The sequence below is a fragment of the Myotis daubentonii genome, chromosome 1, assembly GCF_963259705.1.
Source record: "Myotis daubentonii chromosome 1, mMyoDau2.1, whole genome shotgun sequence".
Lineage (NCBI taxonomy): Eukaryota > Metazoa > Chordata > Mammalia > Chiroptera > Vespertilionidae > Myotis > Myotis daubentonii.
The window spans coordinates 58,767,451-58,780,535 of NC_081840.1; the positions used below are offsets into that span (position 1 = coordinate 58,767,451).

The following is a 13,085-nucleotide window of genomic DNA, read 5'->3' on the forward strand; positions in this document are numbered from 1 at the left end:
GCAGCTGCAGAAACCAAGTCACAAGACATAAAAAGCAGGGCTCCAGTCATGTGCAGACGCTCCCCTCCAGGAGATACTGGTGTTCTGGTGTGTGGCAGAGGTTAGTGCCACTGGTTGGAGTGAGGCAGAGGAAGGTTGAAAACAAAAAAAAAGGAAAGAAAAGGAAAAGAGAAGAAAACAGAAAAAAGGAGGAAAAGGAAAAGAAAAAAGGGAAAAAACAAAGATGACACCTGCTGACTTGAGTAAGGCAGAGGTGGAACAGGAAGATGGGCCTGCCAGCCTCCCTCCTGGGGCGTATCCCAGCAGGCAGCTCTCCTCAGGCCAGTGCTTTAAACCAGCAAGTGAGTCTTTTCACATCATCTGGGCCCTGGGGTGGGTGAGTCTATGTGAGCCCTTTAAGAGCCAGTCCTCAATTCACTACAATACCCTCCTCTCATGGGTGTGAGCCACACTGGTCTTCAAAGCCAGATGTTTTTTGGGCTTGTCTCCCAGGGGCCAGTCTTAAAAGTTGAGGGGCCCTAATGTGGGGTTCGAACCCTTTGCTCCTCAAGGAGAAGCTCCAGTTTTGAGTTTCCTTCTGATTGTGGGTTGGTGTGGGGTGTATGGTAAGATTATGTCTCAGCCTCTCCTACCAACTTTGATGTGGTTTCCCTCTGGTTTGCCTGATGTAAAGGGGTTGCTCTTCCAGTTTTTAGTTTTTTTCCCCCCAGAGGAAATGTTTTCATATATAGCTGTAGATTCCGTGTGTCCATGGGAGAAGGTGAGTACGCGATCTTCCTATGTCACCATCTTGAGCCAGAACTCTGCATTTGCTTTCAGAAGAGGTTTTATTTTTGGCTACCTCCAGCTGAGGGCAGGTCTCAGTCTTCAGATGATGTGGAGTTCCCCTCAATAGCCTGGGTGGTTTAAAAATATCACCTTTGGCTCCATGACCATAAGGTCAGCAACTTCACTGGCCGCTTCAGGATGGTTTTGTTTGGCTATGTTATATCTTATGACTTTGTAGCAAAAAAAAAAATCCTTTTCAGAGTGGCATTTGATTTTCAGCAGCTCCTTCTCCTTTAAGAACTACATGAAGTTAAGAGAAAGGGTCTTTGTGTAGCTGAAGTGTGTAGAAATTGGAGAAACGTAATGTTTTGCTTTATGGCTGGCATTAGAAAGACAATGAGAAACATTTCAACTTTCAATTTTTGGACTTTCCAGTACGTGTTCCAATATTTAGGCTGGAAAAAAAATCAATGCCCTTCAAATTTCAAAAGGAAATAATTATTGTAACCTTGAAAATCCAAGTTACCTAAGAGATGTTAGTTTAATGAGTTATGTTTCTTTGGGTTGAAAATTTAATTTCATACCTGATTTCTCTTTCTCTTTAGAAGTGGAGCGGATAGTAAAAGCTAATGACCGTGAATACAATGAAAAGTTCCAGTACGCAGTGAGTAAAATACTCATAGTACACTCATGCTGGGTAGGTCTTACCTTAAGGGCAGTAGAATTGATGCCTTCTAGAACTTTATGACTTCACTAGAAACTTTCTTTGTTAGCCCATTTTAATAGCAAGGTGTCATATCTACGTATACATAAAAGCCTAATATGCAAAATGTCCCCTCCGGAGTTCTACTGACTGGGAGTTGATTGCTCGCTATGACATGTGCTGACCACCAGGAGGCAGCACGGACTGAAGGAAGGCCCCAGCTGGCAGCTGGCAGCCGCTAGGGACCCTACCTGTGCATGAATTTCATACACTGAGCCTCTAGTGTTTCCATAAATAGAGAACTTAGTAATATTTATACACTTATTTCTATTTTGCACTGAGTCATTTTTTTTTTTATGATTATGGGAAGAAGATGAAATATTTTTCCCCCAATGCTTAGTCCACTTTGGTGCCGATTTGGGCACTAGAATACACAGGAAATAATATGAAATGGGTCTCTATGGTAGTACTTATTGATAGAAGTGGTGATAGTGGCTGATGAGTGATGAATGGCATTTGGAGGATTTTCTCTAAGCAACTCAGGCTGTATATAGGTCTAGGAGAAAGTTCCCAGATCCTGAGTGATTATAATTACTGAGTGGTGAGAAAATGACTAGTTAAAATGTGTTCTTTAAGTTTGAACTTAACTATTTTTAAAAATAGTTAAGGGTTTTCTTCATCTACATTAATAGTTACTGAGTATCTACTAACTAACTGGCACTGTTCTAGAAACTTGGGATACATTGGTGGGCAACTTCATGAATTATATCATGGGCCTTCATAAAGATCTCTTCATCTTTCTATGACTCAAGCTAAATTGCTACATGGAGTCTTTTATTAGCTCTAAAAAAGATAATTGGAAGAATTGATTCTGTAGGTGACATGTGGCCTATCTAACTGAGTACCAGCACATAAAGGAAGAAAGTCTCAAATCAAAGCAGAGTTTGATGGCTATTAAAGCATAGAAATGTGAGTGTCAAAGGGAAAATTGTGGCAGTGTCCATCCAGGCACTAGCCAGAGTGGAGAGAAATTTGGCCAATGGATTATTTTTAGTATTTGTTTTGTTTATTTAGCATTTGATTTGTTGATTTCTCTGAACATTCTATTGGTAGGTCTTTCCCATATATGGGGATGGATGCATTTGGTTAGTGCAACTTAATACTATTAAATTTCAACAGAGGTAGCTAATAACTTTTCTTTTCTCATGCTGTGCTAATCACATAAACTGTGATTATAACTTAATGTTCAATGTAAACTTCCTTATAGGGGGTCAGTCCACTGTCTCTGTGACAGTTTCTCTCTGTAAAGTCATATATCAGCATTCTGATTTTATTCATCCATCTTGCAAACTTGGTTAAAGTAAGTCTGCCTTTGAGAGAAGGAATCTCTCAGGAAGAAGATGAACATGCTTCTTAGCCCGAGGGAGGGAGGGATTATAATTTTTCATGGTGATTAATGTTTCGCTGTGTGACATCTAGTCATTTAGCCCTTCTGGCCATCACCAGAATTGGCCCCCTGCCTTTCTGTCCATTCTATAGCCAGTCCTCAAATGTAGATATTGATCCTTGAAAGTCTTGACCATCAAACCCTAAATCAGAGGTGTAGACATGTGTATATTTTAAGACCTTGGGAAAAAACAGAAATAAGTAATCTACTATGGGATAACTGCATTTAAGTGCTTAACTGCATTTACTTGTTTTCCAACATATAACAAGTGTTTTCATTCTGTAAGTAGAAACTCTATAAGGGAAGTCATATTTTATTTGCATTTTGTAAGATGGTATAGTCTTCTGTAGTTATAATTCTTTGTACTTAATTTATGAATATTTCAAATGTACTGAAAAGTACAGGAAATAATATGACACCTGTGTGCCCACCACCAGATTGAATAGATGTTAGTAATTTTCTGTGATTGCTTCAGACCTTTCTTTCTTTTAAAAGTAATAACATGCCAATGATACAGAGACAAGATCGTTTTATTTTGAGCTTGCATGGTACTGAACAAAAGCACACAGATGTGTGGCTATGGCTGTGTTTTCTATTGGGTTTCCTAACAACAAGACAGTAGAACAGTAGACGTGGGTGATGAACACACAATACAGTATACAGATGAGGTGTTATGGAATTGAATACCTAAAGCCTGTATAATTTTGTCACTCCAATAAATTTAATAAAAAGACAATAGAAATATATTCTGCAGCTGCATCAAATAAAACATGGCAGTTCAGTCACTGAGTTAATATATACCAAGGAAAGAACAAAACCCATAATGGGCCAGCAAAACCAAGAATGACAACATGAGCTGAGAAAGGGGACCTGCAGTATAGAGAAGGGCAGGTCTAATGACCACGACAATGGCTTAGAGGGGATGAACCGGGTCCTCCTAGAATGAGCATGGGTCCCCACTGGAATCAGTTGGAGGTTTCTTGATTTGGGAACTTCCAACAGCATAGTGGGTCATACATGAGTTGTGGGGCCTCTCTCAGTCTCAAATTTGGGGTAATAAAATACTTATTTCATCTAGTTATTGTAGGATTGAAGTAGAATAACACATAATGACCCTTTGAGCCAGTCTATGTATATATGTGATTTGAAGCTGTATCTATTTGATTGTAAGGCTTTTAAATATCATTTTAAGAGAGGAAGAATCCAGGGGCATTTTGCTTCTCTTTAAGAGTTGTTACCCCAAATGGAAATGGATTTGAAGAGACCCTAATATATCCCAGGGAGAATGCCCATAATAATTGAAGAAGTAGTATTCCTACCTAAAGGCTGAAAAGGAAATGGGAATAAACTGAGACTTATTATGACAAAGATGAAAGGAGAAATGATAAAGGCCCCTCAAGTGTAGTGGAAAGAGTGTTTTGGGATAAGATAGACTGTAGTTTAAATCCTTTCTCTCTTTCTTATTTCCTAACTTGTGATCTTGACTTGTCTATTTCTCTGAGCATCAGAGTTATTTCTGAAATGTGGAATTTTCCTCATAGGATTATTTACTGAAGGATTAAGTGAGATAACTTACATAAATATTTGATAATAGTAAGACTAGCTAATATATTAGATACTTACTATGTACCAGGTCCTGTTAAAAATTTTATATGAATTTTTCGCTTAATCCTAATATGGCTGTGGGCAAGTACTCATAATAAATCTTAGATTCGCTGTAAAGCACTGGCTAAAGTAAGATACCAATGATAAGAATGTTAGGAAGATACTGAGAAATTGGCTAAAGTTATAAACTTTTTGCAGCAGGTAACATGCCCCAAATTAGCAAATCTGTGATATTAAAGATATGAAAGTTGCTGATAAATTATGCAGATGATGCAAGAATAGAGAAACAAATGTATCTAAAGCAAGAAGATTACTGGTGATTGTGGTAGTAGCTATTTCACCTCCTTGCCCCAGTAAATAAGCTACAGTATATGGAAGTGATAATAATTCGATGAGATACTTATTGATTATTTACTCCGTGCAAAGCATCTGATGAGAAGATTTTCCTGATGTTCTAAGTACATGTTAACAGTGATAATAATAACAATAAACTTAGCTATGATGATGATGATAAAAATAGCTTACACACGTATATAGTGATTACCATACAAAAGGCATGGTTCTAAGCACTCTACTATATTAAGCTTTTTTAATCTCACAACTCTATGAAGTATTTCACTTTTATGTATGAAACAAATATCTCACTTTTATGTATGAAAACATTGAGGTACAGAGATTTCATTTGATTGGCTTGCTCAAAGTCGCACAGCCAAATAATGGCTCCCATTCAATCATTTGTGAGTCTAGCTGTGTACCAGGTGTTTTGCACATATTGCTAATCTTCCACCAAACAGAGAGATGAAATGGGGCTTCATTTAGTAACTGAGGTCACATAGCTAAGAGGTGGCAATGCTAATTCATAGTGACCAGATTCCAAAGGTTTTTCCCCATGGTACCAGGCTGTTCTTTTGACCAACCCTGAAAAACAATGAAACAATAACAAAAATAAACAAACCAAAAGTCTACCAGATCTCTGCTCCTTCCCTCACATACCTACTGGTGAAGTTTTTAAACTCTGGAGGCAAAGGCCAATAAAAGTGATATAAAATGTTACAAATGTGAGGCTAAGAATGACCTTAAATCTTATCCTTAGCATTTGTAGATGAGAACTCGGGAGAAAAATTTACACAAAGCTCAGATGAATGGTGTGATTTCCACAAGCACTAAGCCTGGCCAAGAAAACTTTTCTCTTTGAAGGCCGAAGTATGATGTTTCAGTACCTAGAGGACCTTAATTTAACAAAAAGCCTAAAGTTTCAAAGTACATTATAGGACATAACACAGGCTTAAAAACTATTAAAAGTGCTTTCAGAAGATAAAGCGTTTAGAACACAAACAAAAGACAAGGTTAATGATTCTAAGTGAAATTAATTGGCGAGTTAGACGTGATATTGTGAAAACTAGAAGGTAGAAAACATAAAATTACAGAGAGATTTCAGACTGCCAAGATGTATAAAACAAAGTGGGCTTGGAGAGTGGAGGGAGAGGAAGCCAAGCGGTAGAATTATTATTCTCATTAGAAAGGAGTTCAAAGGTTTCTTGGTTAATAATAGGAATGAATAATGGAAGTAATGAAAACAGTATTGTATTAAAATATGTTAATGTTAAAAATGTTAGAGTGGGCCAAGCAGCCAGACTCATTATCCCTATTAAAAGGAGTTCAAAGTGAATGGTAGTCGTGAAAACAGTTGTAGCTGTATTAAAACGTGTTGATGTAAAAGAAAATAGTCTGAAAATATATTAGATTAATTAGAGCTGTTTTCTGACTTCATTTAAAAAGAGAGAAATGGTGTTAGAAATCATTGGTTTCCACTAGTTCTTGTTCTCTCTTTCTCACATAGGCACAGGCACACTCTACTCTCATTCAAATTCTTAATAGAAGTTGAGAAGAGACATGAACTCATTTGAGTGATAAGAAAGTTTTCCAGCCTCAAACTCAGAAACTTCAGTAAAGCTGAACATTTAATAACTTTTATCTGAGTGTATTTCATGCACAAGGGGAGATGTGAACTTGCCAAAGACGTTCTTTTTCTTTTTTCCCTTGAGCTTAATTATTGATCCTACCCAGGAAGTGCACAGGTTTATGTGAGCTGGTGACAATTTAACCAAATAGCTTTCCATCCAAAAATTGAGATCCCAACACTTTAATTTATTCCTAGTATCTTAGAATGCCTTGTTGATATTATGATTATTGGATGGAACCTGTAGCTGCTCTCAAGACCTTTGTGATCGATAGAGCAATGACTATTGAGTTTTTCAAAGAGTGTTCACCCAGTGAGACAACATAGCTGACTCAGCAGATAGTGTGACAGTGATATCACCAAGACTCTCTTCTACATTTCCCTCCCATTTATTTAAATGGGACTTTGTATGTTTCAACAGTCACTTTTATTTTATCTTGACTCAGAATAAGTGGTTAAGAGTGGAGTAGAGAAATGTGATCCACCATCATTCCGGGTCTGTGAGCTTGGATTGGACCTCTTTAGGCTCACGTTATGATAATGTGTTTCCCTAGGACCAGAGTGGCATAACAGTAAAACTGTATGTTCCTGTATGTGTGCGTGAATTAATGATTGGTTGTCCTTTTTTTTTTTATAGAACTAAAAATGATTTTTAAAAAATGATATATTCACCATGTGCCTACTGTATGCCTAGCAATGTGTGTGTTTGTTGACTTACTTTCCAAAGTGGTTTTTGAGGCAATGTACAAAAGGAAGATAAAGCTCAAGGGAATAAAAATACATGAGGAAACGAGGTGGGCCCTAAAGTGCATGTGTGGGGGCTAAAAATACATGGATACTTTTCCTGCTACCTCCTAACTTCTGCTGGCTGGGCCAATAACCAAACTAAGAGAGACAGATTAACAGGAGAACAAGTTTAATACGAATATGGGGAATTTACATAGATGTGAAAATTCCAAAGATAGTGAGGAAACAACATTGGGTATCTAAGACATTTTGGACAAAGGTCAAAGGGGGACAAAGGAGATATTCGATTTCAAAAGTGAGAACGGGCTATTTGAACACACATAACAGGAAAATCCTTGCTAGGCAACTCAGAAACAGTGGGACACAGGGAGTATCTAGCTCACATAGATGAGCTATGCTGCCTGAATCCCGCTTGCTTACCACACTTAATTCAGATCAGGCTCAGGCAGCACCCTAAGATCTCCTTCCTAAAGCAGATTTCTCTGTCTGAATCTTAGGCAAGGAAGGAGGAAGGGTCCAAGGTTCTTTTTTGAGTCCTTTGTTTCTTAACAAACACTTAAAATCAATATCCCCAAAAGCATATGCAGGGTGGCAGAGTATTGGTCCCTTCACATGTTAGCAGGCCCTATCTGCTTAGACTGGCAATGTGTTGAGCTACTGGGGTTATTAAGGGAAGGGATATACATTCTGCTCTCTACTTTCAAGGAGCAACCAGCACATGAGAAAGAACTTGACCGTAGGTAACCATGAAAAGGCAATGCTAAATTCTAATTGTGTTAGGGAAACGAAGGCTCCAGGTGAGTGGAAGTGTTCAAGGAAGTGTTGCCAGAGGAAATGGGAAATGATTCCAGCCTTGTTTTCCTATTTACCGCTAAAGTTAGGAAGGAGAGACCGCAAAGACCCGGAGTCCAGAACCTAATTGGTGGTAAGGTGTGTGTCATAGGAAATTATGGCTCAGATTATAGTATGTTAAAAAAAGAGCTTAAATATGAGATAATACCTTTTCAGGAGCTGAGGAGTCACAAAGTGAAAAAGGATTTTATTGCCTTCCACATGAAATAGACAGATATTCAAATGGAAATGCCCAGGTAAATATGGAATGTAACTTGGGTGAAGTTAGAGCTGCAGATTAGAGATATCTGGAAGGAAGTTCTTAAAGGTGGGAGAAAAGTAGAATTTGTTAAGCAGTGATGACTGAATGGTGGGGTATTGGGTGGAAGCTCTCAGTTAGTTAAAGACTGGGAGGGAAGGAGCCCAAGAAATGAGCAGAGAGCAGCAAGGATTGAGAACAGAGAAGCCAGTGGGATGAGCGCCTAGGGGAAGGAGCCTCTCAGGAAACAGGCCTGGGTAGCCCTGTATCTGACGCTTGGTGCCCATGAGGTTAAGAACTAAGGAAAAACACCTTTAAGTCAGCAGGAAGCAACTGAAGAACCTGTAAACTAAAGAAAGCAGTTTTAATTTTTCTTTAAAAAGTTGGGATTTGGAAGTCAGAGGGCAGGAAAAAATGCAAGGAAGAAGAGAGTAAGTAGGGTAGAGTCCACCCAATTAAGAATGTGTAATAAAAAGGAGAGAAATAGTATAAAAGCTTTCCGATCCAGGGAAATGAAGCATTTTGAACCACTCATCTCGAATATTTTGCCTATCCAAGTACATAACGACCATGGAAAGGTAAAAGTAAATATTTTCTGTGGGAGACGCTTGGGCTATCCACATGCAGGGACACGTCCCAGTCCTGCTTTAGTCCCCAGCCTGATGGGAACTCTGGGTTTCTCTTTCTTTTCTTCGCGAGCCGTGTAGCTGCACTGCCAACAGGCTGCAGGTCCTCACCAAAAGGCCTGATAACCAAGCAATTTACGCAAAAACTGAAGAGCTCAGATGACGACATGCAGCGTGACAAGTTGGAATTAGTTGTGGAAAGTGCCAGTAACTTGCATTAGTTGTGGGTTTCTGGTCGTCGGTTGTTGCTTTGTGTGTGTGCGTGTGTTGGGGCATTACCATAGTAACGGTGGCTTTTTAGCAAACATTGAAAATGCCTTGTGTTTTGCGTGCTGTTATGTAAAAATTATTCTACGTTCTATATGACAGAAGTTTTTATTTCTCTTTTTGTAAATAATTTACTTGTAGGAGAGAAGATAATTTTTGGACATCTCTCAAATTCATTTTCATTCTGAATTCAAGAGTTTAAAAGTATAAACATTTTATCTTTTTGACGTTTGATTTATTTAAAGAGTGTTATTCTTTGGCTAAGCGGTTGCCCGATTCCTTGTTTTCTTAATTTGTTTGATCTGTTTTAATCTTTTGTTTTAGTTTCTGAATTCCTATTCCTAAACGTTCTAAAGTGGCGCATTCAGATAGTTAAAAAATCCCATGTTTTACCCCCTCTCAATTGTTATCTCATTCACAGCTTTATCATATTCAACAAATCCTTCTGTTGTGGGAATTTACAAACATAATCCTTGGTATTAAAGAAATCCAACCGTCTGAAAACTAGTTTCATAGGACCACAATTTTAATTCATAAGCTCCATATTTGGACTATTTCTGTATGGTCCAATAACTGTTTTGACAAAGGACCTAATTTGCTATTTTCAGGAATTTGTCAACTTATTTGTCTCAATTTTCACAGCTGGTATGATGTCACTAGCATAACCCCCCTACTCCTCAATAGCCCTTTCATACAACATTTTAACTCTATAGAGCTGGCAATGTTTAGGGAGGTATTGTAAGCAAAACACATGTAGCAAATACCTCCTCTTATGAAATCTGGATTCATGGAATTAGAGTTAGCATGGCCAGTTGCTGATTCCCTTTGTCCATAATTTCTTTTTATGCAGAATACCTGAGGACCTAATTTCACTCAAAGTAAATAGCTTTTTATAAAAAATATATTTTATTGATTTTAGAGAGGAAGGGAGAGGGAGAGAGAGATAGAAATATCAATGATGAGAGAGAATCATTGATTGGCTGCCTCCTGCATGCCCCCCTACTGGGGATTGAGCCCCCAACCCAGCATGTGCCCTTGGCCAGAATCGAACCTGGGACCCTTCAGTCCGCAGACCGACGCTCTATCCATTGAGCCAAACCAGCGAGGGCAAAGTAAATAGCTTTTTAAAAATATATTATCAGTTTTTGAATTTGGTGGCACCTCTTCAGTTAAACTTGCTGGTTACCAATAACCACACCTAGGTTTGGAGTCTTACCTCAAATGCCCGTCAGTGATGACTGCTTCACAGTTAAAGAGGCCTTTTAGCTGATCAGCTGTTACATAAGTTGTTAGGGCATCTTTAGAATGTCTCATTGTTTATAGGTTGTCAATAGGTACTGTTTATCATATAACTAACTTTTGGGGCACTGGAACACACCAGAACTAAGAATTATTTCGTCTTACACTGTCTTTATACGTATTAAAATCAAGAATCCTCTCTAGAATACATAGGCATCTTATGTGAAACGCCTGCCTTCCCCCAAACAGGTCAGAAATGAGGTGGGAGTGAAAACCTTTGAGTAAGATGTGGGGGTGGGGGATGAGGACAAGGTTAGTCTGCATGTAGCTATTAGCTTTTTGTAAATATTGTAACTGGTGAGTATAAAGTAGAAAATAAATATAGTTATACATTTGTTCTCTAAATTGTTAACCTTTAAAAATATAATTGCTGCTAAAAATAGAGTGCTGTTACACGTGAGAAAAATTGGTGCCACTTTAAAAAATGAGATCTTGGGCCATAAATGCAGCTGAACTAGATATAAACGTTAGTTCACAAATTAATGCTGTCAAAGGAATTAGTAATTTAACGAATGACACTTCATTCTAAACTATATGGTGTGATCAAACACCGTCACCCAGAATTTTTATATTTTTCTTTGTATAGAGGTTATGTATTCTGGGTGTTTTTTTTTGTTTTGTTTTGTTTTTTAAGAGAACATTTGAAATCCCACAGATTGACACTTTCTATCAGTCCTCACTGGATTAAGATTACTGTCCTCCATAATCTTGGAAGTTTCTTCAAATTACATACCACAGCCGAGAAACGATTGTTTTTGTGTATAGGACTGTATCCACCTGAAATGCAGTCACAGTGCTTGGGGTGTGTGTGTGTGTGTGTGTGTGTGTGTGCGCGCGCGTGCATGTGCACGTGCGCGTGTATCTTGTACATGACATTCTGAGAGTTAATGCATGAACTTATTTTATAAACTCTTAGACCATGTATTTGACTGATAAAATATGTACAGTATTAATGTCAGCCATATCTTAAAAGTGAGCCAATAAATATTATTGTATAATTGTCTTTGGTCAGAAACATTTGGACGAAGTAGTGTCACTTGAGCCAGGTTTTCTTCAGTGCCATTTAGCAAACAACTGTCTTTAGTCTATGCAATTAGCAGAAATTTGTAAAATGCAATGGAGTATTTATCATTGTCACACTTTAAATCTCAAACGAGGGGTTCTTCACTATTCTTCTAGAACGCCAGCTAGCAAAATTAGAGGAAGGGCCCTAAGGATTTATTTTTGTTCAGAGAAAAAGCCTACATTTTTAGGCAAAACAGATGGATCTACTACAGATAATAACACTTGTCTACTATCTCAACCCTCCAGAGAGGGTTGGGAATGTCATTTGTGCTTTCTGGGGGTTAGCTGGATAAAATTGGACAGCTACAATTTTCAGTCCCATGTGCCTCCTGAATAAAATTACAAGTTTGAAAATGGACTTGCAGACACAAAGCAGCAACTACCCTGCATGTTGTTGGGCTTTTTTTTTTTTTCTTGGTAAGCTGGAACATTTTCCAACCAGATTCATGCCATTTAGTTTTCCAGTGTTGATCACACAATTGTATAAAACATCAAAACAGAAAGGGGCTGATTGTTGTATATACTTGCATTTCTTTGCATGGTTTCATTTGAAATAATTGGTGTAAGAATCATTTGACTTTTTTTAATATTCAGAAACATCAAATAAAATGGAAATAAATTAAAAAGAAAGATAGTTAAAAAACCCAGCTAAACTACACCTCTTAAGTGTTTCTTATTTACCTGTTCCAGGCTTGTGATATTTCAGTATCCCCATAATTGGTTTCATTTCATCTGCTTTGTGAAGTAAATTTCAAGTAAATCCACACAGATTTGGCATATTTATTTTACTTGTACTTTCTTCATTGCAATGATATGAAGTTGAAAAGTTTACAAGCAATATATAATTGGAATTAGAAGAGTTAATAAGCTAATTTTGATGTTAGAATTTTGGAGCTGTGTTATAGCCTAGCTATAGTGAAATAGATTTATACGAAGACTGAGAATGAAAAGATAGAGCAGGAAGGAAAGTAACTTCCTCTGTGAAGAGAGAATGACAAATGCAAGTTTCTTGCTTGGCAAATGGATTATGAGAGTAATCCATAAATCAACCATGTGGATAAAGTTGGGCAAGTTCAGTAACAGTTGAGAGTTGACAGAAAAACCACCAACCCCAACGGTCTCAAAGTGGTTTTTAATCTTGTTTTGTAATTTTCTTTACTGGACCAAGTAGTTAGGTTCTGTGAATCATATTATTAAACGATGGTAACTATCATATTTGGCATTTTGTACTTGAAAGATTAATCAGATCATTCGGGTTAAAAAATGTAGCCTCAACATGTGCACCATTACAAAACCAGTCCTCAGATTACTGTTGTATTTTATATCTGCCTCTCCATGCAGTTCCTTACAAAAGCAAGTTATTTAGGCATTGAATTTAAATTTGAAAACACTTTATAAATGATTCTAGGAGTTGATTAGGGGCCACATCTATAAATGTATATACAGTATGTGTGCAGGTAGGTAAGGCTGTCGTTGTAAGAATGTGTGTACATCTTTGTAAGAGTGTT

General features: G+C 37.7%; 1 protein-coding gene across 8 annotated transcripts in view; it reads left to right on the plus strand.

The window, feature by feature from the left end:
- ATP8B4 (ATPase phospholipid transporting 8B4 (putative)) overlaps nucleotides 1–13,085 on the plus strand; it is a 213,537-nt gene that overhangs the window by 24,897 nt on the left and 175,555 nt on the right. For 7 of the 8 annotated variants that reach the window (XM_059701901.1, XM_059701877.1, XM_059701884.1 and 4 more), the window contains one exon: nucleotides 1,374–1,432. The exons of the other annotated variant lie outside the window; for it this stretch is intronic. In XM_059701901.1, coding sequence (XP_059557884.1) covers nucleotides 1,374–1,432 — 59 coding nt within the window. The remainder of the gene's footprint in view (nucleotides 1–1,373; nucleotides 1,433–13,085) is intronic. 8 annotated transcript variants of the gene reach the window in all.